At 40.5% G+C, this 24,354-nt stretch overlaps 2 protein-coding genes across 2 annotated transcripts; one reads left to right on the top strand and one right to left on the bottom strand.

Annotated features, from left to right (window-relative positions):
* Positions 1 to 1,644: 1,644 nt before the first annotated feature.
* LOC130465810 (uncharacterized) lies at positions 1,645 to 2,832 on the bottom strand. The gene is made up of 2 exons (XM_056834656.1): positions 2,584 to 2,832; positions 1,645 to 2,508 (listed from the first exon to the last, which is right to left on the bottom strand). Exon 2 carries the CDS (start codon positions 2,494 to 2,496, stop codon positions 1,915 to 1,917), a length of 582 nt encoding a protein of 193 aa, XP_056690634.1. The 5' UTR covers positions 2,497 to 2,508; positions 2,584 to 2,832; the 3' UTR covers positions 1,645 to 1,914.
* A 14,047-nt stretch (positions 2,833 to 16,879) lies between these two features.
* On the top strand, positions 16,880 to 23,623 carry LOC110778388 (microtubule-associated protein 70-1). The gene is made up of 11 exons (XM_021982944.2): positions 16,880 to 17,351; positions 19,479 to 19,564; positions 20,805 to 20,870; positions 20,976 to 21,146; positions 21,333 to 21,503; positions 21,597 to 21,752; positions 21,856 to 22,002; positions 22,164 to 22,235; positions 22,313 to 22,828; positions 22,912 to 23,105; positions 23,200 to 23,623. Exons 1-11 carry the CDS (start codon positions 17,171 to 17,173, stop codon positions 23,216 to 23,218), a joined length of 1,779 nt encoding a protein of 592 aa, XP_021838636.1. The 5' UTR covers positions 16,880 to 17,170; the 3' UTR covers positions 23,219 to 23,623.
* Positions 23,624 to 24,354: the final 731 nt, after the last annotated feature.

Genomic DNA, 24,354 nt, shown 5'->3' with positions numbered 1-24,354 from the left:
AAAGCAGCCTTGGACTTTCTGCCCGAGGTTAGAGGAAATGCAGCGCTCAGACAACAGCTGTACAAGATAAGGATGGCAAGAGAATACAACAAGAGAGTCTCTAATAGAGTGCTCAAAGTGGGAGATTTTGTCCTCAGAAAAATGGAGTCCACAGGACGAGCAAATGAACAAGGTAAGCTGACGCCCACTTGGGAGGGACCTTACGAGATCTATGATGAAGTTAGAGATGGAACCTACCGCATTCAAGACATGCAAGGCCGCCCTATTTCGCGCACTTGGAATGCCGACAATCTCAAGAAATATTTCTTCTAGATATGTGCTAAGCCTTGTCTTACTTACCACGATCCATTGCCCAAGGGGCGGCCTCTAATGGTCATAGTAGGGTAGTAATTACTTTTGTAACCGGCTAAATTCGCCTTGCAAAGTTATAAATAATACTACTCTATTTGTCTCGTAATATTTATTGCTCGCACAATGAATATAAACATATACACTCCAATGCATAACCAAAGCCTAATTGTATGACGGCCTGAGAAGTGGCCCAGATTAGCAAAAACTCAGCAAGACTAATTGTTTGAAGCCTAAGAAGTGGCCCAGATTAGCACCAAGTTGTAGGCTGATCACCTATCCAACTCCCCTCCCAATATAAGCAAGCCGCTGGCCGACCAGTACAGCATAATAAGTGCCAGCGGCACGAATAAACTTAAATCGTAAGTTATTTGTTCAAAAGCCCAGCGGCATGAACAACTTTGAAACATAGGTTGTTCGCTCAAAAGCCCAGCGGCATGAACAACTTTGAAACATAGGTTGTTTGCTAAAAAGCGCGGCGGCACGCATGTTTGGCCGGCCAGTCCATTTGACGAGCATGTCTAGCGGCAATCATACCTATTGATTGACTTGCGCCAATCAATATCGTTATAGACATGCTCGCCAAAGAAGGCGACGACCACAGTGGGGCCTAGCACATGCTCAGTTGCCAGCGGCACCAACCACTTGGAAACAAAGGTTGTCCGCTCAAAAGTTCAGCGGCACGATTAACTTCGAAACAAAGGTTGTTTGCTCAAAGTTAGGCGGCACGAACGTTTGGCCGTACAGTCCATTTGACGAGCATGTCTAGCGGCAATCATACCTATTGATTGACTTGCGCCAATCAATATCGTTATAGACATGCTCGCCAAAGAAGGCGACGACCACAGTGGGGCCTAGCACATGCTCAGTTGCCAGCGGCACCAACCACTTGGAAACAAAGGTTGTCCGCTCAAAAGTTCAGCGGCACGATTAACTTCGAAACAAAGGTTGTTTGCTCAAAGTTAGGCGGCACGAACGTTTGGCCGTACAGTCCATTTGACGAGCATGTCTAGCGGCAATCATACCTATTGATTGACTTGCGTCAATCAATATCGTTATAGACACGCTCGCCAAAGAAAGTGACGACCAAAGTAGGGCCTAGCGCATACTCAGTTGCCAGCGGCACCAACCACTTGGAAACAAAGGTTGTCCGCTCAAAAGTTTAGCGGCACGATTAACTTCGAAACAAAGGTTGTTTGCTCAAAGTTAGGCGGCACGAACGTTTGGCCGTACAGTCCATTTGACGAGCATGTCTAGCGGCAATCATACCTATTGATTAAGCCTATTAAGCCTATTGATTAAGGAATAATCAAATTATGAAGAGCAAGTAAATGCGAGATAAGAGAAGCATCAAAAAACCTATTTACTTATAAAACAACGCCCGTAGAAAGGCGTGTAAAAGTAGCTCAGAATTCTTGACCAGAAAAAAGAAAGAAAATTGTTGTGTGCTCAGCAGGCACAATGATACAGACGCCATCAGCGCCAAAACTTTACAACATAATTGTTTTTGCCCTTAGGCACGGGAACGCTTGAATAAAATTTTAAAAAAGCAGGAAAGGAAGCAAATCAGGGAGCGGCCGCATCGTCCTCGTCATCAGATGATACAAACTCAGGGGGCGGCTGACCAAGACGTTCAGCAGCCAACACAGCGGCACTGTGCTCCATTCGCCGCTGGAACCACCCAAGATCATACTCTGACATGTGGCTCTCCCAGGCGTGCTTAACAGCGTCCTTGGTCGCTTGTTCCCCCTGATCATAGGATTCCAGAAGACGCTCACGCAAGGTGCGAACTTGCGATCTGGCCATCTCTAGCTCCCCACGAAGATGCTCGGCTTCCTCAGCCGCCTCTTTGACCTGAGGGTACTCCCGCAACTGGTCCTGAAGCGCCCGTATTTCCGCCGCCGCTGTCTTGGCCTCCTCGACCATTGCCACCATGTCCTTGTCCTGCGCCAAGATCTTCTTAAGCAGCTCGGCCTTGTCAGATCTCAACGCAGCCACCTCCTTCGCTTGAAGGTCTATGGTCGTCTGCATCTGCAGGCGGACCTCTTCAATGGACTTGAACGCATAGTCGCCATGGTGGGTGGACTCAGCCACCTGAGCTTTGAGCTCCTCAGCAGTGCGGGTCTTCCAACTCTTGCAGAATTCCATGCGGCAGAACAACTGCAAAAGAAGCTACATATTAGTAAATGACTCTAAAAGAGAAGACAAGTACAAGCAAGTTGGAAATAGACTTACGTCGAGAAGAGTGGCCTGGATCGCACCAAACTGGGCGTCAGTCTTGCGGCCAGGAAGAGAAGCAACATACTCTGCGGGGACGGCCTTAAAAACCTTGCGGCATATAGCCACCCTATCCTTTGACGAATAGTGGGGAGTAGCAGGTACGTTCTCATCCTCGGCAGCAGCTGCATCCTTCCCTTTGTCTTTGGCTATAGGAAAAACAACGGCCTTAGGATGACGCGGAGAGTAAGAAGAACTGCCAGAGGAGGCTCGATACGTCTGAACTACGTTCGAATAATACTTACCGCCCGAAGACCTAGCTCGGCGGGCCACCTCCGCCGGTATCTGAGAGTGGACGTCGGCCGGGATTCCCGAAAGAGGGTCCTCCAGCTCGTCCGGATGCCCACCGGACCTCGATTTGGACACCAAGTCCACCACCAGAGACGGCTTGTCCACGCCCATCTCTTCGTCATCAGGGCATCCCCCCTCAGCAACCTTCGACTCGTCTTTCTTCACGAGACGGCGAGGTAGGGGTTTTGGCTTCTTGAAGGTACTCGGAGTCTCCGAGCCAGCCGGCACAGCTCTCTTCTTCAGCTGGGACAGAGTCGTCCCCTTCTTCTTCCCTGACGCCCTAGCCGCGTCCTTAGCTTGCTAAAAAAGAAAGGACAGTCAAATATTAGGCCTCGTCATCTATCGCAAGTCACTCACCATATAGTGGCTCGTCATTAAAAAGGACGCCCATCTTAAAAATGACGGCGTACCTGATCAATCACAAGTCACTCACCATGTAGTGGCTCGTCATTAAAAAGGACGCCCATCTCAAAAATGACGAGGCGTACCTCATCAATCACAAGTCACTCACCATGTAGTGGCTCGTCATTAAAAAGGACGCACGTCTCAAAAATGACGAGGCGTACCTCATCAATCACAAGTCACTCACAGAACAGTGGCTCGTCATTAAAAAGGACGCCCGTCTCAAAAATGACGAGGCGTACCTTTTCAATCACAAGTCACTCACAGAACAGTGGCTCGTCATTGAAAAAGGACGCCCGTCTTAAAAATGACGGGGCGTACCTTATCAATCACAAGTCATTAAATAGTGGCTCGTCATTGAAAAAGGACGCCCGTCTTAAAAATGACGGGGCGTACCTTATCAATCACAAGTCATTAAATAGTGGCTCGTCATTAAAAAAGGACGCCCGTCTTAAAAATGACGAGGCGTACCTTATCAAGTGCAACACTCATATAAAAATGGCTCGTCATAAAAAAGGACGCCCGTCTCGAAAATGACGAGGCGTACCCTATCAACCACAAGTCACTTGTAAAAAAGGGGTGGGGGTGGCCCGTCTTAAAAGGTGACGAGGCGCACCTTGGCAACCACAGGAAAAACACTCACAAAGGGGCCCGTCATTAAAAAGTGACGAGGCCAACATTAGCAAACATGGGTCACATGTCAGGATATCGGCTCGTCACTAAATAGACGTCCACTATAGACAATGGACGAAGGAAGCTTAACTTGCAAAAAACAACCTAAGAGAATACTCACCTTCTCCTCCAACTCGGCCTTGGCTTTCTGCATCTTGGCCTCATAGATGTCCGCCATCCAATCGGTCATATCGCCTTTCCCGGTATCCACCGCCGACAACTTGCTCATTCCTTCCTCTGAGAACAAAAGAAATCCAAAGTTAGAAAAATGAATAAGACCAAGGCAAAGCGGCACATAAATTGGCACACAACCTCGAGTCATGGAATATCCTAAGCCTACGGCCGCTAGAAAAGCCTCGTTCCGAAACTGGCTAATGTGCGGCAACCACTCGGCCGGCACATGGAAACTCTTATCCACTGTTAAGTGGTAAGTGTTGGCCCTGAACAGGACCATTATCTGATCCCACTCTTCGGCAGTAAGGGGTGGAAGGGGCTCGTCACGATCCATGAAGTTGGCGTTACAGTTCCAACGGCTCATTCGCTCATACATCTCCTGGTCGTCCGTGTAAAACACGACCCACCTCTTCCTCCACATATGCCACTTGCTGAGCTTGCCGACCACTGTCTGGTAGGTACCACGGCTGCTCAGATTAAACCACCCTTTGGCGGCACTGGGGGAACGAGAGAGGGAGACCAGATGCAGAAAGGCGTTGAAGGACGGCTCCACGTCGTTCAGCGCACATTTGGCAATGTAGCCAAAGATATCCGCCCATGAGTTGGGGGTCAGCTGGGCCACCCCAATATTAAAACCATCTAACACCTCCACAACGAAGAGGTGTGGAGGGAATCTCATGCCGAGTTTGATTGACGCGGCATACACAGGGAATTCTCCCTCGGCAAGCAGGCTGACGGTCGAGTCCAGACCGGCCGGCACGCGCATTTGGTACCCTTCCCCCACGCAGAGGTCATCCCTCATCTTGGCTCCGTGCCTGTCTAGCCACCGCATCCAGCCCACGTCTGGGTGAATTTCTGACGGAAGCAATTGGGCCTCCTCCCGTCCTCTGGGCCTAATAAGCTGGGGAGCAGCTTCTTGCTCCTCGGCGGCCGATGACAATGGAGCGACGCTTGGCTCCCCCACTGCCTGGCTCGCTGTACCCTCCGACGAGCTTGCCGCCTGCTCCCCCGCCTCGACGTACTCGTCGATCTCTTGAAAGAGTTCGGCAAATTCTTCGTCGACTGCCGAGGCGGTGGAAGAATATCTCTCCCTAGGAGGTGTCGATGCTCCTTCCCGCAAGCGCAGGCGCGTAGGATCTGCCGTTTGCTTGGTTCTAGCCATGCCTTCTGCATAGTGAACGAAGCACGGCTTAGGGGTGACCAACAATGAAGAAAAAGACGCGATTGGACGTCCGCCCCGACAAAAGATGAACGGCGGAAAAATCTTAAATAAAACCTTTAAACCCTTACCTAGTACTAAGAGGTCGGCCGCTAACAAAGAGAAAAATGACGAGAGGATAACAAAAACAAGAATGGCGAAAACTAACCTTGAAAGATCTGCGAAGTACTTGGTGAAGAACAGGATGAGTATCGCGAAGAACGGGATGAATTTCGCGAAGAACAGAATGAGTTTGACGAGGAAAAGGATGAGTCTCGTGGTGGCCGGAAATCGCCTGATGGTGGTAGGAACACGCCTGAAATCGCCTATGAAAGCTCTGTGAAAACGAAATGTAAAAAAATGAAATTTACCCCCCCCCCCTCTATATATAGGGAGGGGCAAAATAGAGAAAGGTGACACGTGTCACCCCCTCAACACCTGACCCAAAGATGAAGATGCAAATCAAAGATCAAGAAGCGATACCCGGAAAGTGTTTCCAGAAATGCCCTTCTTGAGGGGCAAATGTTGTGGGCAAAATTACCATGCCTTCGTGCACCAATGAAGATGTGACACCTGGCACGCATTGCGCCCCCTAAGCAGAAATCATGAAAAGTCTACTCCGGGGCATGAGTATTAATCTAGGTATCTACAATGTATGTATTTAAGTATGTATAAATGTACGTATAAAACCTATACCTGGAAAAGGGCTTAATTAGTATGTATCCCAAGTGAATTACTAAGCACAATAGGCCCAAATAGCCCACTATTGCTACAAGGGATCAGAGAATTGTAAGGAGAAAGGACACGTGTCCTTTTCCCATTCCCCAGCCAATCATGTAAGGGGAATATTAGGTCATTCCCACAAAAACCTAGTACTATAAATATTCCCACTTCCCTAGAAAAAGGGGACACAATCAATACATTCTAGAGCAATTGCTGCTCTGCCTTCTCTCTACTTTCTCTCTCTATAAAAATACAGTCTTGTTTAATCTTTAAAAGTTACCAAGAAACCTCCAAGGTATCTCACCGGAAAAACCCCACAACAAAGTCGACCTACGAGTGGGAAATGGAGCACGGATTGCTGCATTAGCTGTAGGAACTTATTATTTGTCGTTGCCCTATGGGCTAGTTTTGGAACTGGAAGAGTGTTTCCATGTTCCAAGTCTTACTTAAAACATCATTTCTGTTTCTTGCTTAGATGCTAAGGGATTTTCCTTTTTAATAAAAGACAATAGTTGTTCGTTTTATTTTAAAGAGATGTTTTATGGATCTGCTAGATTAGTCAATGGACTTTATTTATTAGATCACGACAAACAAGTATATAACATAAATACCAAAAAGGCCAAAAAGGATGATTCAGATCTCACCTATCTGTGGCATTGTCGATTAGGCCATATAAACTTGAAACGCCTAGAAAGACTTCAAAAGGAAGGAATTCTAGAACCATTTGACTTAGAGGATTATGGTAAATGCGAATCATGTTTACTTGGCAAAATGACAAAGCAACCTTTCTCTAAAGTTGGAGAAAGAGAAAATGAACTATTGGGTTTAATCCATACAGATGTATTTGGACCAATGAGTACAAATGCTAGAGGTGGTTTCAGCTACTTTATCACTTTCACTGATGACTTCAGTAGATATGGTTATGTCTACCTAATGAAGCATAAGTCTGAATCCTTTAACAAATTCAAGGAATTTCAGAGTGAAGTAGAGAATCAATTAGGCAAGAAGATTAAGGCACTGCGGTCTGAAAGAGGCGGTGAATATCTGAGCTATGAATTTGATGACCATCTGAAAGGATGTGGAATTCTATCAGAATTGACTCCTCCTGGAACACCACAATGGAACGGTGTGTCGGAACGGAGGAACAGAACCTTGCTAGACATGGTCAGGTCAATGATGGGTCAGGCCAAACTTCCATTAGAATTTTGGGGACATGCACTAAATACAGCTGCACTCACTATAAATAGAGCTCCGTCTAAAGCTGTCGAAAAGACTCCATATGAGTTATGGTTTGGAAAGCCTCCAAATGTGTCTTTTCTTAAGATTTGGGGATGTGAAGTATACGTCAAACGATTAATTTCAGACAAACTTCATCCAAAATCTGACAAATGTATCCTTGTGGGCTATCCAATGGAAACAAAGGGGTATTACTTCTACAATACATCAGAGAACAAGGTGTATGTTGCTCGAGATGGTGTCTTTTTGGAGAAAGATCACATTTCCAAAATGACAAGTGGGAGAAAAGTAGACCTCGAAGAAATTCGAGTTGAACAACAAACTCTAGAGAATACTCAAGATGACATTCAGGATGAAACTTAGAGATCTTTAGAAGTATCTGGTGAGAATCAAGGACCATCTAGAAATGTAACCCCGCATAGATCGCAGAGATATAGATCTCAAACGGAAAGGTACTTAGGAATTTTGACGAACGAGAGCTATGAAGTTCTATTACTTGAAAGTGATGAACCTGTGACTTACAAACAAGATATGACGAGCCCTAGCTCCAAGCAATGGCAAGAAGCCATGCAATCTGAATTGGACTCCATGTCTGAAAACCAAGTTTAGGATTTGGTCGATTTGCCAGATGGATAGCAAGCCATAGGAAGCAAATGGGTTTTCAAACTGAAAAAGGACAAGGATGGGAAACTAGAAGTTTTCAAAGCTAGATTGGTTGCAGAAGGTTACAGGCAAGTCCACGGTGTGGATTACGATGAAACCTTTTCACCATTTGCAATGCTAAAGTCTATTTGGATAATGTTAGCAATCGCTGCATATTACGATTACGAAATATGACAGATGGATGTCAAAACCGCTTTCTTAAATGACGTTTTAACAGAAACTGTGTTTATGACACAGCCTGAGGGTTTTGAGGATCTAAAGAATGCTAAAAAGGTACGCAAGCTTAAGAAATCAATCTACGGATTGAAGCAAGCATCAAGGAGCTGGAATATACGTTTTGATGAAGGAGTCAGTGACTTTGGTTTCATCAAGAATGCAGACGAATCTTGTGTATACAAGAAGGTCAGTGGGAGCAAAATTGCTTTTCTAGTATTATATGTCGACGACATATTACTTATCGGAAATGACATTCCTATGTTAAACTCTGTCAAGAATTGGCTTGGGAAATGTTTTTCCATGAAGGATCTAGGAGAAGCACAGTACATACTGGGCATCAAGATTTACAGAGATAGATCTAAAAAAATGATTGGACTCAGTCAAAGCACTTATATCAATATGGTGCTTGAAATGTTCAATATGGCAGACTCCAAGCGAGGCTACCTACCCATGTCTCATGGAATGACTCTAAGCAAGACTCAGTGCCCAAAAACACTGGATGAGCGTAGACGAATGAGTGGGTTTCCATATGCATAATTGATTGGTTCAATAATGTATGTTATGATATGTACACGCCCGGATGTTGCGTACGCACTCAGTGCTACGAGCAGATACCAGTCAGATCCAGGAGAGGCACATTGGACTGCTGCCAAGAACATTCTGAAGTACCTGAAAAGGCACAAAGATGATTTCCTGGTCTATGGTGGAGATGATGAATTAATTGTTAAAGGCTATACAGACGCAAGTTTCCAAACCGGACAAAGATGATTTCAGATCATAGTCTGGGTTTGTCTTCTGCCTCAATGGAGGTGCAGTAAGCTGGAAAAGTGCTAAGCAAAGCACCATTGCGGATTCTACAACTGAAGCGGAGTACATTGTTGCACATGAAGCAGCAAAGGAAGCTATTTGGCTAAGGAAGTTCATCGGTGAACTAGGTGTAGTCCCCTCCATGAAAGGACCAATAGCTCTATATTATGATAATAACGTAGCTATTACACAGGCAAAGGAGCCTAGACACCACCGAAGAGTCAAGCATGTACTTCCACTAGTGGAAAAACAGTCATTTGCGTCGGTCATTTAAGCTCATTTGCGTCGCACATTGGTGCGACGCAACTGGCTGCGACGCAAATGAAAAAAGTCATTTGCGACGCACATTTGGGCGACGCAAATAAGAGTCATTTGCGTCGCAGTTTAGCTAAACAGCGACGCAAATGACTCTTCAATATGTTAAAAAAAAAAAGTCATTTGCGTCGCAGATTAGCTAAACAGTGACGCAAATGACTTTTCAATATGTTAAAAAAAAGTCATTTGCGTCGCAGATTAGCTAAAGTGCGACACAAATGACTGTTCATCATGTTAAAAAAAAGGTCATTTACATCGCAGTTTTTGCTAATCTGCGACGCAAATGACTTTTGGATATTCTAATAAAAATGAGCTGCTGATTTTATTTAATCCATAGATTAAATAAAATAAGCAGCTTACAGTACTAGTATAAAAATAAAAGTAAACTAGGTTAAAATTTCGGCAATATTTCCTTTGTAATTTGACCCTCCCCAATACCGGGAATGTTATAATACATTAATAGATACCAGTCAAAACAGTTTACAACCCAATAAAAGGAAAATTCACCATAGATCAACCAACATGTTGATAACCTAACTACACTTTTAACATAAAAGTTTAAGTGAAGCATAAACGAATGAGGCCCAAGATATCATTCAAGCAGATGAAAAAGAAAGTGGAGATGGAAACACTAGCCATGAGATGAGTAACTTGAATCTGGAGCTGAGTAAAAACAACAACAATCTCTAGGAAGTTGATGACCAAGTTGCAAAGACAGAGAAACTTGGACTGCAACAGACTGCAGCCATAAAGTTAGTACAAGAAGCACTTAATGCAATCCTACAATATGATGCAGAGTCATTTCATCAACAGCCAAATCTAGTCCAAGAAACGGCTAATAGTTCTGTCAGAGAGAGAATTTCAACTCCTACAACCTCCATCGAAGAAAATTGCAGCTAAGGTGGTGAAATAGATGGAAAAGTGACTGGTAGATCAGCAGAAAAGCAACAACAAACAGGTAAAAGATCCTACAAAAAGAACCAGATGAACAGAAGAGTTCATGAAAACAAATGTCCAAGAGTTTCAGCAAGCTCAAAAAATTGTTTGTGCCTGCAAAATTCATCAAGGCGATGGAAAAACTGAAGAAAATAAACCCACGCAAACCACAATACTTATCTGTTGTACCAACCTCAGAGAACGAGAGCATATATATAAGGCATCTAAGAATGAAAGAAAGGAAAAATACGGAAGAATGGATGCTCGACAATGCGCTTAGACAAGTGATTTCTAGGCAGGATCCTGATCAGCAAAGAAGAGTGACCCAACTTGTTGAAGCATTTGAAATATTTACCCAGAGCAGAAAGAGAAGAGCAACAGGGCCGTGACACATGTGCGTGCTCCTGGGAGCAAGTTAGCTATCCATATGATAGTAGAGCAAGTTACCTTGACATCATACAGGTCAACATTGACAAATTGTAGCAGTTTCACGTTCAGTAAGTTCTCCACCTAATAAGGCCAAAAGACAAAATCAACACTTATGGGGTCAACAATACAAAAAACAGCTTGCCATAGGTTTGCTATACATATATGGGAATAAACTCCTTGATTGACAGGAAGATATAGTGAGCAGTCAATCATGGCTAAAAATTAGCCAACAATTTCTCTCAATTTGTTTCAATTTAATTATATTAAATTAAAATTATAAACTTGAGATTATTTACTCATATGCTTCAGGTGCTTTTTCTTTCACATTTTGAGAGAAAAGTCCCAGCAGGGAGAAACTACTCATTAGTCAATCTCGAGAGTTCAAAGATACAACAGGAGAAGAAAAGTAAGACATCCAATAACTTATACCAACATCCTACCCACAGTTGGACACTTGGACATGAGCAAACTAATGAGATACTTTATGTTTTCTCTCCCACAAAAGACCAAGTGATAGACTAAAAAAACTCTAGAAAACACTAAGATACCACAAACAAAAAAATTGAATGAGCTCAAACCCTGTTCTTAGTCACAAATGGCATTAATCATGGTTTGATAGAGTATAATTTTGAGACCCTTGAGCTCAGCCCTCTGTTGGCTCACTAGTTGCAAAGACTTTGAAAAACATTATTTAGTTAACCAGCCATATGCGTTCTCGTCAGAATTTCCTGTTATTGTAGAATTCTGGGCTCCATGGTGCGGGCCTTGTCGAATAGTCCAACCAGTAATCGATGAGCTATCAAAGGAGTTTGCTGGGAGGCTTAAGATGTTCAAAGTTAATACTGATGATAGTGCGAACATCAGTCAGTACTGAGGATTCCAACTGTTTTAGTGTTTCTTTTATCATTAGGTGGGTATATGGTCATGCTATGCTAAAACAATAAACTTCATGTGGTCCTGTATAGTTGATGCCATTGTATTTGGGTTCCTCAGAAGATTCGGGTTGAAGTTTCGTAGATGTGTCTGTTTTTAATGTGATAAGGTAATAGCTTTCTAAATTTCCATGTTAGATAACCTTTGTTAGAAGCTATATTGCATCTGATTTTCTCAAGGCTTTAACAAGCTTTCCAGCAATTGCTATGACTTAACCAAGTTCGTTCTGGACTCTACTCAGTACTAACTGATGTTCTAGCCTTTTTACTATAACTTTAAGCAAGTTCGTTCTGGAGTCTGGACCGACCAGTCTATGGTCAAATTGGTCGCCATTAACTGATACTATTAAGAGGACATTGTATATCACTGCACCTTATTCCCCTTCCTCATGACACATTTCTAGTCTACTTCAGAAATTAAACCAAAAATTCTCAACTTTCCAACAAAACTCTAAAAGCGCTAACCAGATCAATAACCAACCATTATTCTCAACTATAACACTAACTAACTAATCCAAATCAATAAAAACATCTATGAAATCAACAAGAAATATAGAAATTAAGGGGGGAAAGAGTAAAAAATCTAGCAAAGAAATCACAATATATCACAAAAATCAATCATTCTAAAACAAACAATGCAAATTTCGGATGAAAACTAAAATTAAGAAGAAGAAAAAAAGGAAACAAAGAGAGTTATTCAAAGTCAGTAAGTAAAGAAGAAAGAAACAAACTTCTATCTGAATTCATACAACTTCAAGCTGATTAACATTTGCAAGCCAAAATGTATAGCTTAATCAAGAACAAACAACAATAATTCAAAGTCTTACTATAGTCTCATACATTTTGGAAACATGAGGAATGAAACTTACCATCGGAGTAAATCTTCTTACTCCCATACGAGACTCAATTCAGCCAAACCACTGCAACAGAACATTCAAATGAACACAATGTCAGAACAAAAAAAATCTGCGCAAAATTAACAAAAACAAATTCATAATCCCTAACAAAATATTACGCACACTCACCCCCTAATTGTTCTAATTTATTGGAAATTAGTGACCTAATTCACGTAATTTCTCACCAAATCCCAAACCCAAAAAAAGAAACCCTAAATCTTTCAAATTAAACAAAAAAGTAACCACAAAATTCAATGAAAGTGTACCTGATTGAGTAAATAAGGGAATCAATTGAAGAATTAGGGTGAAGAAGATGGAAATTGAGGGTAAGTAAGTGTACCTGATGGAGACAGGGATCGATTCCTATTCAGTGGGCATTCTCCAATGGAGGCGGCGGCGGCGGCGGTGGCGTTCCAGCGAAACTCTCTCTAACTGTAGCTGCGCTTGGTGTAGGGTGAAGAAGATCGATGGAGGATGAGGGTGAAGAAGATCGAAGATCGAAGATCGAAGATCGAAGATCGATGGAGGATGAGGGTGAAGTCGTGAAGGTAGATGCGCCTGTTTGTTTTGTTCTTCGACAAATTAGGGTGCAGTACGCGTGTCTGGTTAATTTATTCGCGTGGGTGAGGAATAATTAAAAACTTCCGAATTTTTTTTACCTCCTCTGCGTCGCAGAATTACTAATCTGCAACGCAGGTGACTTAAAGAGTCATCTGCGTCGCAGATTAGTAATTCTGCGACGCAAAGGAGGTAATATTTTGCGTCGCATTATTACTAATCTGCGACGCAAATGACTCTGAGAACATTTTAGAGTCATTTGCGTCGCAGATTAGTAATTATGCGACGCAAATGACTAATTTTAATGCTTAGAACTGTCAATTGCGTCACATGTTTAAATGTGCGAGGCAAATGTGGTGATGCAAATGATTGTTTTTCCACTAGTGTTCGTAGATTTCACCTTCTACGAGAGTTCGTTGAAAGAAAAGAAGTCGAGATAAGCAAGATTGGAACTGATGACAACATCTTGGATCCATTAACTAAACCTTTGTCGCAGGCGAAGCACAACTCGCACACTGCAGCTATGAGAATCAAGCATGTTGGAGAATGGCTTTGATGTCCTTATTTAATGTTTTAAAGTTTTAGAGTTTAATACTTTGTAAAACATTATTGGTTAACCATTCATATTAATGAATAGAATTCATTTTTCCATTTAATTTGTGGTTTATTAAATGAGGAGTCCCTTCAATTTGACGATATATTCAAGATAGACTGTCAGGACCAGTCCTGTGACTAAGAAATGTCTATCAAGTGAACTTGAATGTCAAAAGTTGAAAATGGTCCCTGGTCAGAGTTTTCTATAAAGATGGACGCATAGAAAACGCTAGACGACTAGAATGCAAGATGACTAATAGTTCTGTTTCTTGAACTATGTGGACATGGCAATGTCGCAATCATTTGCATAGATACTTACTTTGGGAAGACTAGTATCGGACAGGCCTATGAAACTTTACTGTAAGAGATGAAAATCTGTCATAAGTAAATTTCATTAAAATTATTAGACACTAATCCTCACTACCTGAGTGATTTGAGATTACTTGTTTGAGAACTGGTTGCTTTGACGTTGTCAACCGTCGCACCGTAAAAGGAGGCTATAAAGGCAATGCTCGGGTAATCACCTATCAAACGAAGTCTTATCTCAAGATCGCAAGATTGGGATTGTCCTCCCATAAATCGGGATGAGATGCTGAAAGTTGTACAAGGCCACTAAGAGCTAGAAATTGTAAAATGCATGGCCGTGCTCAGATGAATCATAGGCTATGATTATCTGTTTATTTGATTAGTTGAACTCTGAAATCGAGAAACACCTGTGGACATAATAAGGATGACAACTCTTACCTTATGTTCAAGAGCAAGCATCGAGCGACAAAAGAATTAGGAAATGCACACTTGTCCCTAAGGACAAGTGGGAGACTTAAGGAAATAATTCCCTTGGTCCAAGTATGCATTTAATGCTAAGTCTAATAAATGCGGTTCAGTGTTAATTATACAAGTTAATAATTTAGTGAGATCAAGTGAACTGTATGCCTAGCTAGAGGCCGCTTCAGTTCAAGTGGAATTAATAATATTAATCCACAACTTACTCTTGACTGATCCCGTAGGGTCACACAAATAGTACGTGAACGGATCAAGTATTTGAAGGATTTAAATACTCCATTTATGAATATTCGGAATCCACGGATCTCGGTTCCAGTGGGAGCTGAAATCGTCAAAAGGCAAATTATGGATACTCCGGAAACGATGATGTTGCCGGAAACGGAAATATGGATCGTATCGGAAATATAAATATTATCCAAGTCGTAGATGTTGCCGAAAACGGAAACATGGTACGTATCGGAAAATATTATCGAAAATGGAAATATTGTCGGAATCGGAAATATTGCCGGAAACGGAAATATTGTCAGAATCGAAAATATTATCGGAATCGGAAAATAATTCCGGAATCGGAAATATTAAATATTTGTTCGAAACGGAAATTAATTCCGGAATCCGAAATGTTAAATATTGTTCGAATCGGAAATGAATTCGGGAATCGGAAAATTAATCGGAAGCGCGTCGTACGAAATAAGCATCGGACGAGCTTGCTAGACGAAGGCCCAGCACGAAGCCAGGCCCACGCCTAGCAAGCCCAGCGCGCACAACAGCAAGCCAAAGGCACGCCAGGCCCAGCGCAAGGCCAGGCCCAGCGCGCCATGGCTGCGAGCAACACGGGCTGCGAGCAGCACTTGGGCTGCGAAGCAGCGTGTGGGCTGCGAGGCTGCTGCGGGCTTCTCGCGCGCGCGGGCATGATCTGCTCGCTTGTGGGCCGTGCTCGTGTGCGTGTTGGAGTTTGTGCATACATCGAATCCTTAAGCGATTAGGATTAGATTAAAAGATTAATTTTCTAAGTTACTAGTTTTAAGTAAACTCTAATTCTAATAGAGTTATAATTCTTGAATCCTATTAGACTTCTAATTCCATATTCCTACTCTATAAATATGTGATGGCATTCACAAATTTAAGAACAACATAATTTCAATTGTTCACCTAGTTTAAGGATTAAAACTAAGTATATTATTTGCCAAAATATTCGAACATATTCATAGAACCTTAGGTGCAATTCTAGTTAATTAAATCTAAGGCGGATCCGAACGAGCTGTGGACTATCTACGGAGGGACGACATTTGGAGTCCTAGACTTGTTCTTGTTTGGTTCGGGCGCAGCTAGGGAGGGCACGCTACAAAGTGTATGTGTCCTAAATTATGCTAATTTTTATGTGGCAATTAATTTGGATTCCTGGCTTTATGGTTTTTCCGCATGATTTATATTCAATTATATGTATCATAACCTAACAAGACGGGCTTCACCGGCGGCGAGAGAGAGCAGAGTTTCAAAAACCTAAATCAACGATCATAGTTTTGCATACCGCCGAGGTTAAGGAGGGAGATTGCCGAGTTTCAAAAACCTAAAACGCAAATTCAACAAAATCGAAGGAAAAAAAACCGAAAAATCAAAAACCTAAAAACCTCAAGGACATTGGCGGCAGAGACGACGAGGCAAGGAACAGTCGGAATCCATGGTCGCGCATCTTACAACGGCGGCGAGGAGGAGAGATCGAGGAGATTGAGGAAGGATAAAAAAGAAGGAAGGTGGCTAGGGTTTCTAAGAAGCATGAATCTTGATTTGAGAGAGAGGGGTAAGAGAGTCAGAATGGGTAACGGAGGAGAGAGAAATGAAATGGAATGAAAAAAAAAACCTTTATAGGGCGCGTGATCCCTCGTTCGCGTGGGTTAGACCACTGGTCTTACAACGACGCGCCTGTAAGGCCCTCTCACAGAAAAGCTACTGAAAAAGAATAGAGGAAGTATATATTTTCAAAATATTAATATTTTTATAAGTTTTTATAATATGTAGTTACAGATATTGGTGATCAAAGTTGTACATTGACAAACGTATATGATCAAAACATGTCGAGTATTAAGGGACGGAGGGAGTAAAAGTTTGTACCTAGCGTGAGGCTTAACGCTTAAGTGAAGAGTGAACATGATCCAAACGAACCCTGGCAGACTGGCACACATCCGAAATGCAAGAAAGCAGGGAATGAGAACATCCATCATCACGTGTCAACAATCGCATAACTCAGATCCTGCTAGCTCATTCTCTCAAACGTGGACCAAATTATACAAAACCTTAAAATTAATCAACCCAACTAATTTTTTCTTTTGAAATTTAATCAACCCAACTAATGAAATGTTCATTAATTCATCCCCACTTAATTCAATATTTTTCCTTTTTAAATCCCCGCCTAAAAACCTTTAAATCAAACCCGAAAAAAAACAAAAGAAAAAATCCAGCCAAAAAGGCAAAAAGCACATTCCATAAAATCCATAATTTTTTTTTTTTTTAAAATCATTCCCCAAATTTACTCTTCCCCTCTTTCTCTCTCATTCTCTACTTCACTTTCTCCCTCCTCTTTGTTTTTTTGGGGAAGAATTCATTCATCAGTATTCTTTGAGCTACTTTTACAGAGGTTGATTTTTTAGGGTTTGAAAAAAGGTAAATTAAGGAGGAAAGAGTCGTAATCTGAGCAGATCTCGCCGGAAAAATCTGTTGAAAATATGGCTAATGGTGAAATAACGGCGGCCCCGGCGAGGTTAACGACGTCAGCTTCGTTTAAGTACCGGAAAAAGAGTGGCGGACATTCTAGAGTTAATTCGGAAGTTGATGATATCGTTCATTTGTTGCACGGCTCTGATCCTGTTCGCGTTGAGCTCACTCGCCTTGAGAATGAAGTTCGAGGTTTTTTCTTCTTCTTTTTATTCTGGATTGAATGAATGAATTTTTGATCGGCATTTTTTATTTGTTTGGCATGTGTTTGCTGAAATTTACATCTTAGACTCTTAGTTCCGAGGTGTCGCGCATCCCGGTCCCGGATGAACATAGTATCATGGGAATTTGCAGAGTAATTTAGGGGGTGTTTTGATTGTTATGATGTGAATAGTGTGATTCATTCTATTGAGATTTAAATATTAAATTGATTATTTGAAACTTTGAAAGGCAATTACTATATTTTTTTTGGAGTCTAGCTAAATTGGCATTTTCAAATTGTTGCTGTGGTAAAAAAAGGAGTGGAATTTTGTTTTCTGTTGCTTGATTCATGCGATTTGTCTGGGATTTTATTTGAACGAAAGTAAAAAAAAAAAAAAAAAAATTGATTTTAAATTGGTTATGTATTTTTAGGTAGAGGATGTTCCTTTGTGAGTTGTGACTGCTGAGTGCTGTCACTTTTTTGATCGTTTCTTAATTAAGTAAAAGATTCTTTTTTTGTTTTTTAATTGAGTTTGTAATTCTATGTAGTTGAATGACTTTTAATGTATTTTTAAATTGAATGATTTAAGAGTAAAATTTTAATTTTGGATCTTATGTAGGAAAGTAGGATACATTGTATTTTTTCCTTGGATGGAAATTCTATTTTTTTTTATTGAATTACAAAAAATATATATTTCCATTTTAGCATCTAAAGTAGCAAAGCATCTATTGACTGAAAAGGTAATTTGGATGATTACTCATTTACGCTACCTTGGCAAATATATTTCCCCTGTAATTGGAAATATTATTATTATGGGTGAAATTTGGAAATTTCGAACCATAGTGCATAGACTTTCCTTAACAAGTGCAATTTGTCAATTGTGGTTTATTAGAGTGATGCGAAATTTGCAGATTCTTAACTTCTTTCATGCTAATAATGAAATCAATTGATTTGAACAACAGGTTAAGGGGGTTAGTAAAAAACGTTTGAATTTATTAAAAAAAATCACAACACTTCGTGATGATGAGTCGGTATTTGTTTTTGCTATGTTGGCAAAATGGTTATGAAATAATAGCATTTGAAAGCGAAAAGAAGAATCTTATTGTGAAGAAGGATTTACCTTTTCTATGACGGCATAGAATGAGATGTTGGCATTCGTTTCTACAGGGAGTATGGAGTAGGAAACATCCTTATACAGGCCCTCCTCTTGGTAAGCTCTATGTGGTTATGAGCTTGCAAAGTTTATCATGATGGCTGTTGGGTGGAGCAGTGGAGGTAGTTTAAGCGTTTAGCTTTTCTACGTTTTCTCAAGGATAGACTAGGCTTTTAATTGGGGGCAAGGGTCTTCGACCTGGATGGTTTATTTAGTACTCCCTCCATTCCTAAATGATCTTCCTATTTGGTGTTTGGGGTGGAAAATAAGAAAATGGAATCTTGTAATGATTTGGTGTAAGAGTAATGATTTGGTGTAAGAGAAAATAATAAATAAATGAAGAAAAGTAATAAAGAAATGAAGGAGAGAGAAGATATTTTTATTAAAGTAATAAAAAATCATAAAAGTGGGGTTGGGTGGGTGAATAGGGAAATGTGAATGAATTAAATAAGGGATGGTGGGGAAATTTATGGTAAAAAGTCATGTCCAAAAATAGAAACAGGAAGATCAAATAGGAACGACATTTATAGAAACAGGAAGATAAAAAAGGAATGGAGGGAGTAGTTGTTTAATCTTTTGAAAAATTTACAGTGGATAATTTTTAGATATGTCCTTGCATATTAAGGATTTAGGGTAGATAGCATAGGGATAGGTATCCTAGTGTCGCTGTAGTCTTGTAAGAATTGCCTGATGTGGCGACGTTGTGCATTCTACTGATGATAATGTATATTCCCTGCAACTGGCCTTAACTTTTTGGGTGATGCATTCATCTGTCTGTCATGGGAATAGGGAAATGAACTCCAGCAGATTAGATTTGATAAACCTAATCGTACATGATTGTCCTTCTTACTGTAGGATATTTGTTGTTATAAGCTGGTGCATGATTGTCCTTCTAAATGTATCTATTTCTTGTAGTATGATAATTTTTGGAATGTTCATGTGAACTTTTTTGTTTATGCTGCAGAGAAGGATAGAGAATTAGGAGAAGTTCATGCAGAAGTCAAGGGATTAAAGCATTCAGAACGACTTAAAGAAAAGGCAGTTGAAGAGGTATTTCTTACATTAATTCTGCTTTCCGCTTCCACTACATCCTTGTTCTATGTAGTATCACATATTGCTCCAGTGCTTGATTTGCGGTAGGGTTTAGAGTTATGAAACCAGTGTATAAATAAGATATGAGACGCACTAGGTTATCACCTCTAAGGCCGTAATCACAATTGTTGTGTTGAAGGCGCTGGAGACACAAGAGGCTTATCTATGTGTCTTTTATTAGGTCGTAGTCTGTTTTGGCTTTTATAAGTTGGACCCGACTTCCTCTTTTTTAAATGCTATGGTATTTTAATGTTTATAGCGAAAGTTTGTTTTTGTTTGGACTTGAATAAAATAAAATTTAGGTGCACGGTCATAGTTTTTTGTGGAGTATATGTGCCTTTGTTTAGGTGAATACCTTGCCCTCGCCTTACGCCTAGACGCTGGGAACGTACAAGTGAATACCGCTTCACGGCTTCCATAACACTATTCAATACTTTCGCCTCAGGTTGCACATCTATGATCTATCTCAGTTGTCCTAATATTATTGACAGGCAAATTAGGTAGCTTCTTCTTATGAGATGCTTAATAATAGGCGAAAGTGTAGTAGATTCATGACATGGATCAATTTAATCAAGAACTAGTGGCCGTGAAAGAATTAGAAATAGTAAGTGAACCATATTTCTGTTTGATCAATGAAACAGAGGACAATACAGTTCTGCGGGCTTAATAGTTTCCCTGGACTTTCTGGAGGAGCTCATGTGACTTGAGCTAGGTCTATTGAAAAAATCTTCTAAAGATACAAGGAATTGAAATTTTCAATAAACCCGACTCTGGCTTAAAAAATCTTCTAAAGATACAAGGAATTGAAACTATGCTTTCCCTGCAATGACTCTTAATGTGTCTTCTGGTCTCTAATATCCGTGCTCTCATAAAAGGTTGCATCATGCTCTCATAAAAAAATGCATCATGATTTACCGAATCTGTCTTTTATAGCATGGAGTCTTCAATTGACGGTTTACCATCAAACTACATTACAATTTGGTTTATTGGTACATTAGTGAACAAGTTTTTTGCTTTTGGGTAACATGTTCATCCTAGGGATTTTTTATGTTGAACACTGCCTTCTTTCCTCTTTCAAGGGAGTCGAATGTATGATTTTCACGTAGTTTTTAACTTTTTATGTGATATACTTGCTCAGTTTAGTACAAATTAACTTAGGTTGTTTGCTGATCACAAGTCCTTTGGTTCTGCATTCCAGCTTAGTGATGAACTTCGGAAGGTGGATGGTAAATTAAAAACTACTGAAGCTGTTCTGGAAACCAAGGTACCGAGCATAAGTATTATTAGTCGAAATGAAACTGTATCGAGAGCTTTAATATTAGAGGATGACTTTTGGATCCTGTAGTGAAGTGTAATCTTAATTTTCCAGAACCTTGAAATTAAAAAGATAAATGAAGAGAAGAAAGCAGCTCTTGCTGCACAATTTGCTGCAGAGGCCACACTTAGACGCGTACACGCTGCTCAAAAGGATGATGATATGCCCCCTATAGAGGCCATTATTGCTCCACTAGAAGCAGAGCTAAAGCTGGCTAGGCAAGAGGTATATCTTTCTTGTGTTTTCTTCAGTTAGTGCTGTGCTAATGCATTACTATACTTTCACTCAAAAATCATATTGTTCAGATGTTTTGCATGATTGTTGGGTACCTCGTCTTTGCTCGTTCCTTTTTTTTTATTCGCTGAGTTGGAGAAATGTTCTTATCCACTGTTTTTTTCCTTTTTTTTTCAGATTGCAAAATTGCAGGATGACAACAGGGCATTGGATCGTCTTACAAAATCCAAGGAAGCTGCATTATTGGAGGCGGAGAAGACTGTTCAGATAGCTATGGCAAAAGCATCCTTGGTTGATGATTTGCAGAACAAGAACCAGGAGTTGATGAAGCAGATTGAAATCTGTCAGGTACACTGTTTTGCTGTTTCAAGTCGATTTAAGTCAAACTGTACAAACATGGTCGCTTTTCAGCTGCTTATTAAGTTATATGGATTTTATCAGGAGGAAAACAGAATTCTGGACAGAATGCATCGTCAAAAGGTAGCAGAAGTTGAAAAGTTGACACAAACAGTTCGCGAGCTTGAGGAAGCAGTGTTGGCTGGTGGAGCTGCTGCCAATGCTGTGCGTGCTTACCAACGTAAAGTGCAGGAGATGAATGTAATTCTATATTCTTATAATGGATGATGTTTCAAGAAAAAGAAATCGTGGTGTTTGGATATGGCTTGCGCTTTATATGCTGATTCTGGATCCTTTTTTACAGGATGAGAAGAAAACTCTCGACAGGGAGCTTGCCCGTGCAAAAGTTACCGCAAATAGAGTTGCTACTGTGGTGGCTAATGAATGGAAAGATGGCAATGACAAAGTAATGCCTGTAAAGCAATGGCTGGAAGAGAGAAAATATTATCAGGCATGTCATCTTTCATCTTCTTTCTTTTCTTCTGGTTTCTATATGACCGGTGAACATCTCATGTGGATTACTTTCTGGGAGAATAGGGGGGTGGGGGTGGTTGTATGGTGCAATAGTATTTTCTGGGACTTCCAGTAATGATGTTTTCTGTTACATTGCAGGGAGAAATGCAGCAACTTCGTGATAAGCTTGCTGTTGCCGAGCGTACTGCAAAAGCAGAAGCACAGTTAAAAGTGAGGACACCCATCTTTTCTTCTCTTTGTTATATCATTCTCCAAAGTTGTCTAATACTTGTGTAACTTTTCAATAGGAGAAATACCAATTAAGATTTAAGGTTTTAGAAGAAAAATTAAGAGGGTCTGCCAGTGCCAATTCTTCCCGCGTCACCCTGGAAAGAAGAAGCATAAGCAGTGGTCGATCACGGCGCCAATCTCTTGGAGGAGTGGAGAATTTCTCAAGGGTAGCTTCTAATGGATATTTATCAAAAAGAACAACAAATTCACCATCTGATACTGCAGGGACTATGCGATCTAATAGTGTAATTGCATTACTAAAGAATGCCAAGGATCCGTCACAATCATTTGATGGCGGTGATAAACCCCGAGAAGGAGCTAAGCCATGTCCAACTTCAAATGGTATTGATAAGACCCACAATGGCTCCCAAAAAGAGGAGGATCATAATAATGTAGTTGAAAAAACAAAAACAAATTGTGATGACTATGTATCCGGGGCATTGTATGATATGCTACAAAAGGAAGTTGTTACTCTCAGAAAAGCTTGTCATGAGAAAGCTCAAAGCCTAAAGGACAAGGATGATGCTATTGAGGTTAGAAACTGCTGTAGCTCCTGTACTATCTCTGTCTTATTCCATTAACAGTTACATTATACCATAACACATGAATTCCTCAGATGTTGTCGAAGAAGGTTGAGACCCTGAACAAGGCGATGGAAGTCGAAGCAAAGAAAATGAGAAGAGAAGTAGCAGCGATGGAAAAGGAAGTTGCTTCCATCCGTATTAATAGCAAGGAAAGCGAGCAAAGAAACCGGAGAATGAGTATTGCTAGAGGAGTTGTCAATGGTACTTCTCACCCACATTCTGCAAGGTAAAATATTGAAGGTTGCTTGTTGAATTTGATTATTATTTTCCTTTTATTGGAGATTTTAGTTTATAACCGGGCTATCGTTTATACCATTCAGGAACATTCGGAATTTGTAGGGAATTAAACTTACACTCATAAGGACTCAGTCCTTGGACACTAGAATGATAGCGCTTGTTTATGGATTAGTCCCTCCACTTCTCGCTTTCTTCTGACATTCCCGCCTCCTGTTCTCTAGGCTTCCCAAGTCCTGCTATTCATTTTGTAAAGAGCTGACTTCTTAATTGATCGAGGGAGAGTTACGTGAATCGTGTATATTTTTGTATTAACAAGATGAGTGTGAACTTATGTGAAAGTAGTGGTGTGTACTGTGTAGTAGGGTTTTTTGTGGTCATCTTTCAATTATATTTGATTTTGAAGGATTGCTGATATTCTGTAAAGGGCACGGTTGCATAGCCCAATTGATTGTTTCTCTTGAAGCATGGGTTACAAACTTACAATTTAAAGCTACATTTACTTTTTAACTTGTTATGGATTATAGATCTCTTCTGATATGCCTGCAAATTCTATGTTTGTCATATTGATTGTACTCGGAAATTAAACCTGCCAACTTTAATTCTCCCAAGGTTGACCACAAGCTCGACTTTTACAGTTTTACTTTCTCTATCCTTTTTTATTTGGATTTTTTTGGATAAAACCACCTTTTAAAGTTGCAGTTTTTGAAATAACCACTTTATATGTTTTTTTTTAAAATAATCACCTTAAATTTTGAAAGCTAAAGAAAACACCACCTAAATCTAACGTCCGTCCAAATATCCGTTATTGGGCCCCACAACGAACGACTATATTATATTTCCCTCCTCTTTTCCTTCCTTCTTCTTTATCAGCACTTCCTCCATTAAAACACCTTATTCGAAAAAAAAATCTGCAAATTAATTCTATTTCTCTCCCAATTTTTCAAGTACAATTCATCAACAAATAATTTTCGGCACTTTCCCCAAATTATCAGCATGGTCCGCTTAGTTAAAGAGGTAATTTGTGCAAAATTGAAATTAAGGTTCTTCAATTGTAGAATTTGGGGGTTTTTCAATTTAGGGATTTAAACTCAATTGATTACAAATTTTAACTTTGTTAATTCATATAAAATCGCCCAAATTCATAGTTTAATCAACCAAATCGCATTAATGTCAACAAATCAATTTTTTAGGGTTACCAATCAACAAAAGCGGAATTTTTTTACTAATCAATCAGCAAA

The sequence above is a fragment of the Spinacia oleracea genome, chromosome 1, assembly GCF_020520425.1.
Source record: "Spinacia oleracea cultivar Varoflay chromosome 1, BTI_SOV_V1, whole genome shotgun sequence".
Lineage (NCBI taxonomy): Eukaryota > Viridiplantae > Streptophyta > Magnoliopsida > Caryophyllales > Amaranthaceae > Spinacia > Spinacia oleracea.
The sequence above is the reverse complement of the archived record's forward strand: the minus strand, read 5'-3'. Positions and strand labels throughout refer to the sequence as shown.

What these genes read in the sequence shown, in the direction of transcription:
- LOC130465810 (XM_056834656.1), bottom strand. Translation starts at nt 2,496, where the DNA reads ATGGAATTCTGCAAGAGTTGGAAGACCCGCACTGCTGAGGAGCTCAAA.
- LOC110778388 (XM_021982944.2), top strand. Translation starts at nt 17,171, where the DNA reads ATGGCTAATGGTGAAATAACGGCGGCCCCGGCGAGGTTAACGACGTCA. An exon ending in AAGCAGAAGCACAGTTAAAA is followed by an intron (nt 22,236 to 22,312) that starts GTGAGGACACCC and finishes ACTTTTCAATAG; the next exon opens with GAGAAATACCAATTAAGATT. An exon ending in ACAAGGATGATGCTATTGAG is followed by an intron (nt 22,829 to 22,911) that starts GTTAGAAACTGC and finishes TGAATTCCTCAG; the next exon opens with ATGTTGTCGAAGAAGGTTGA.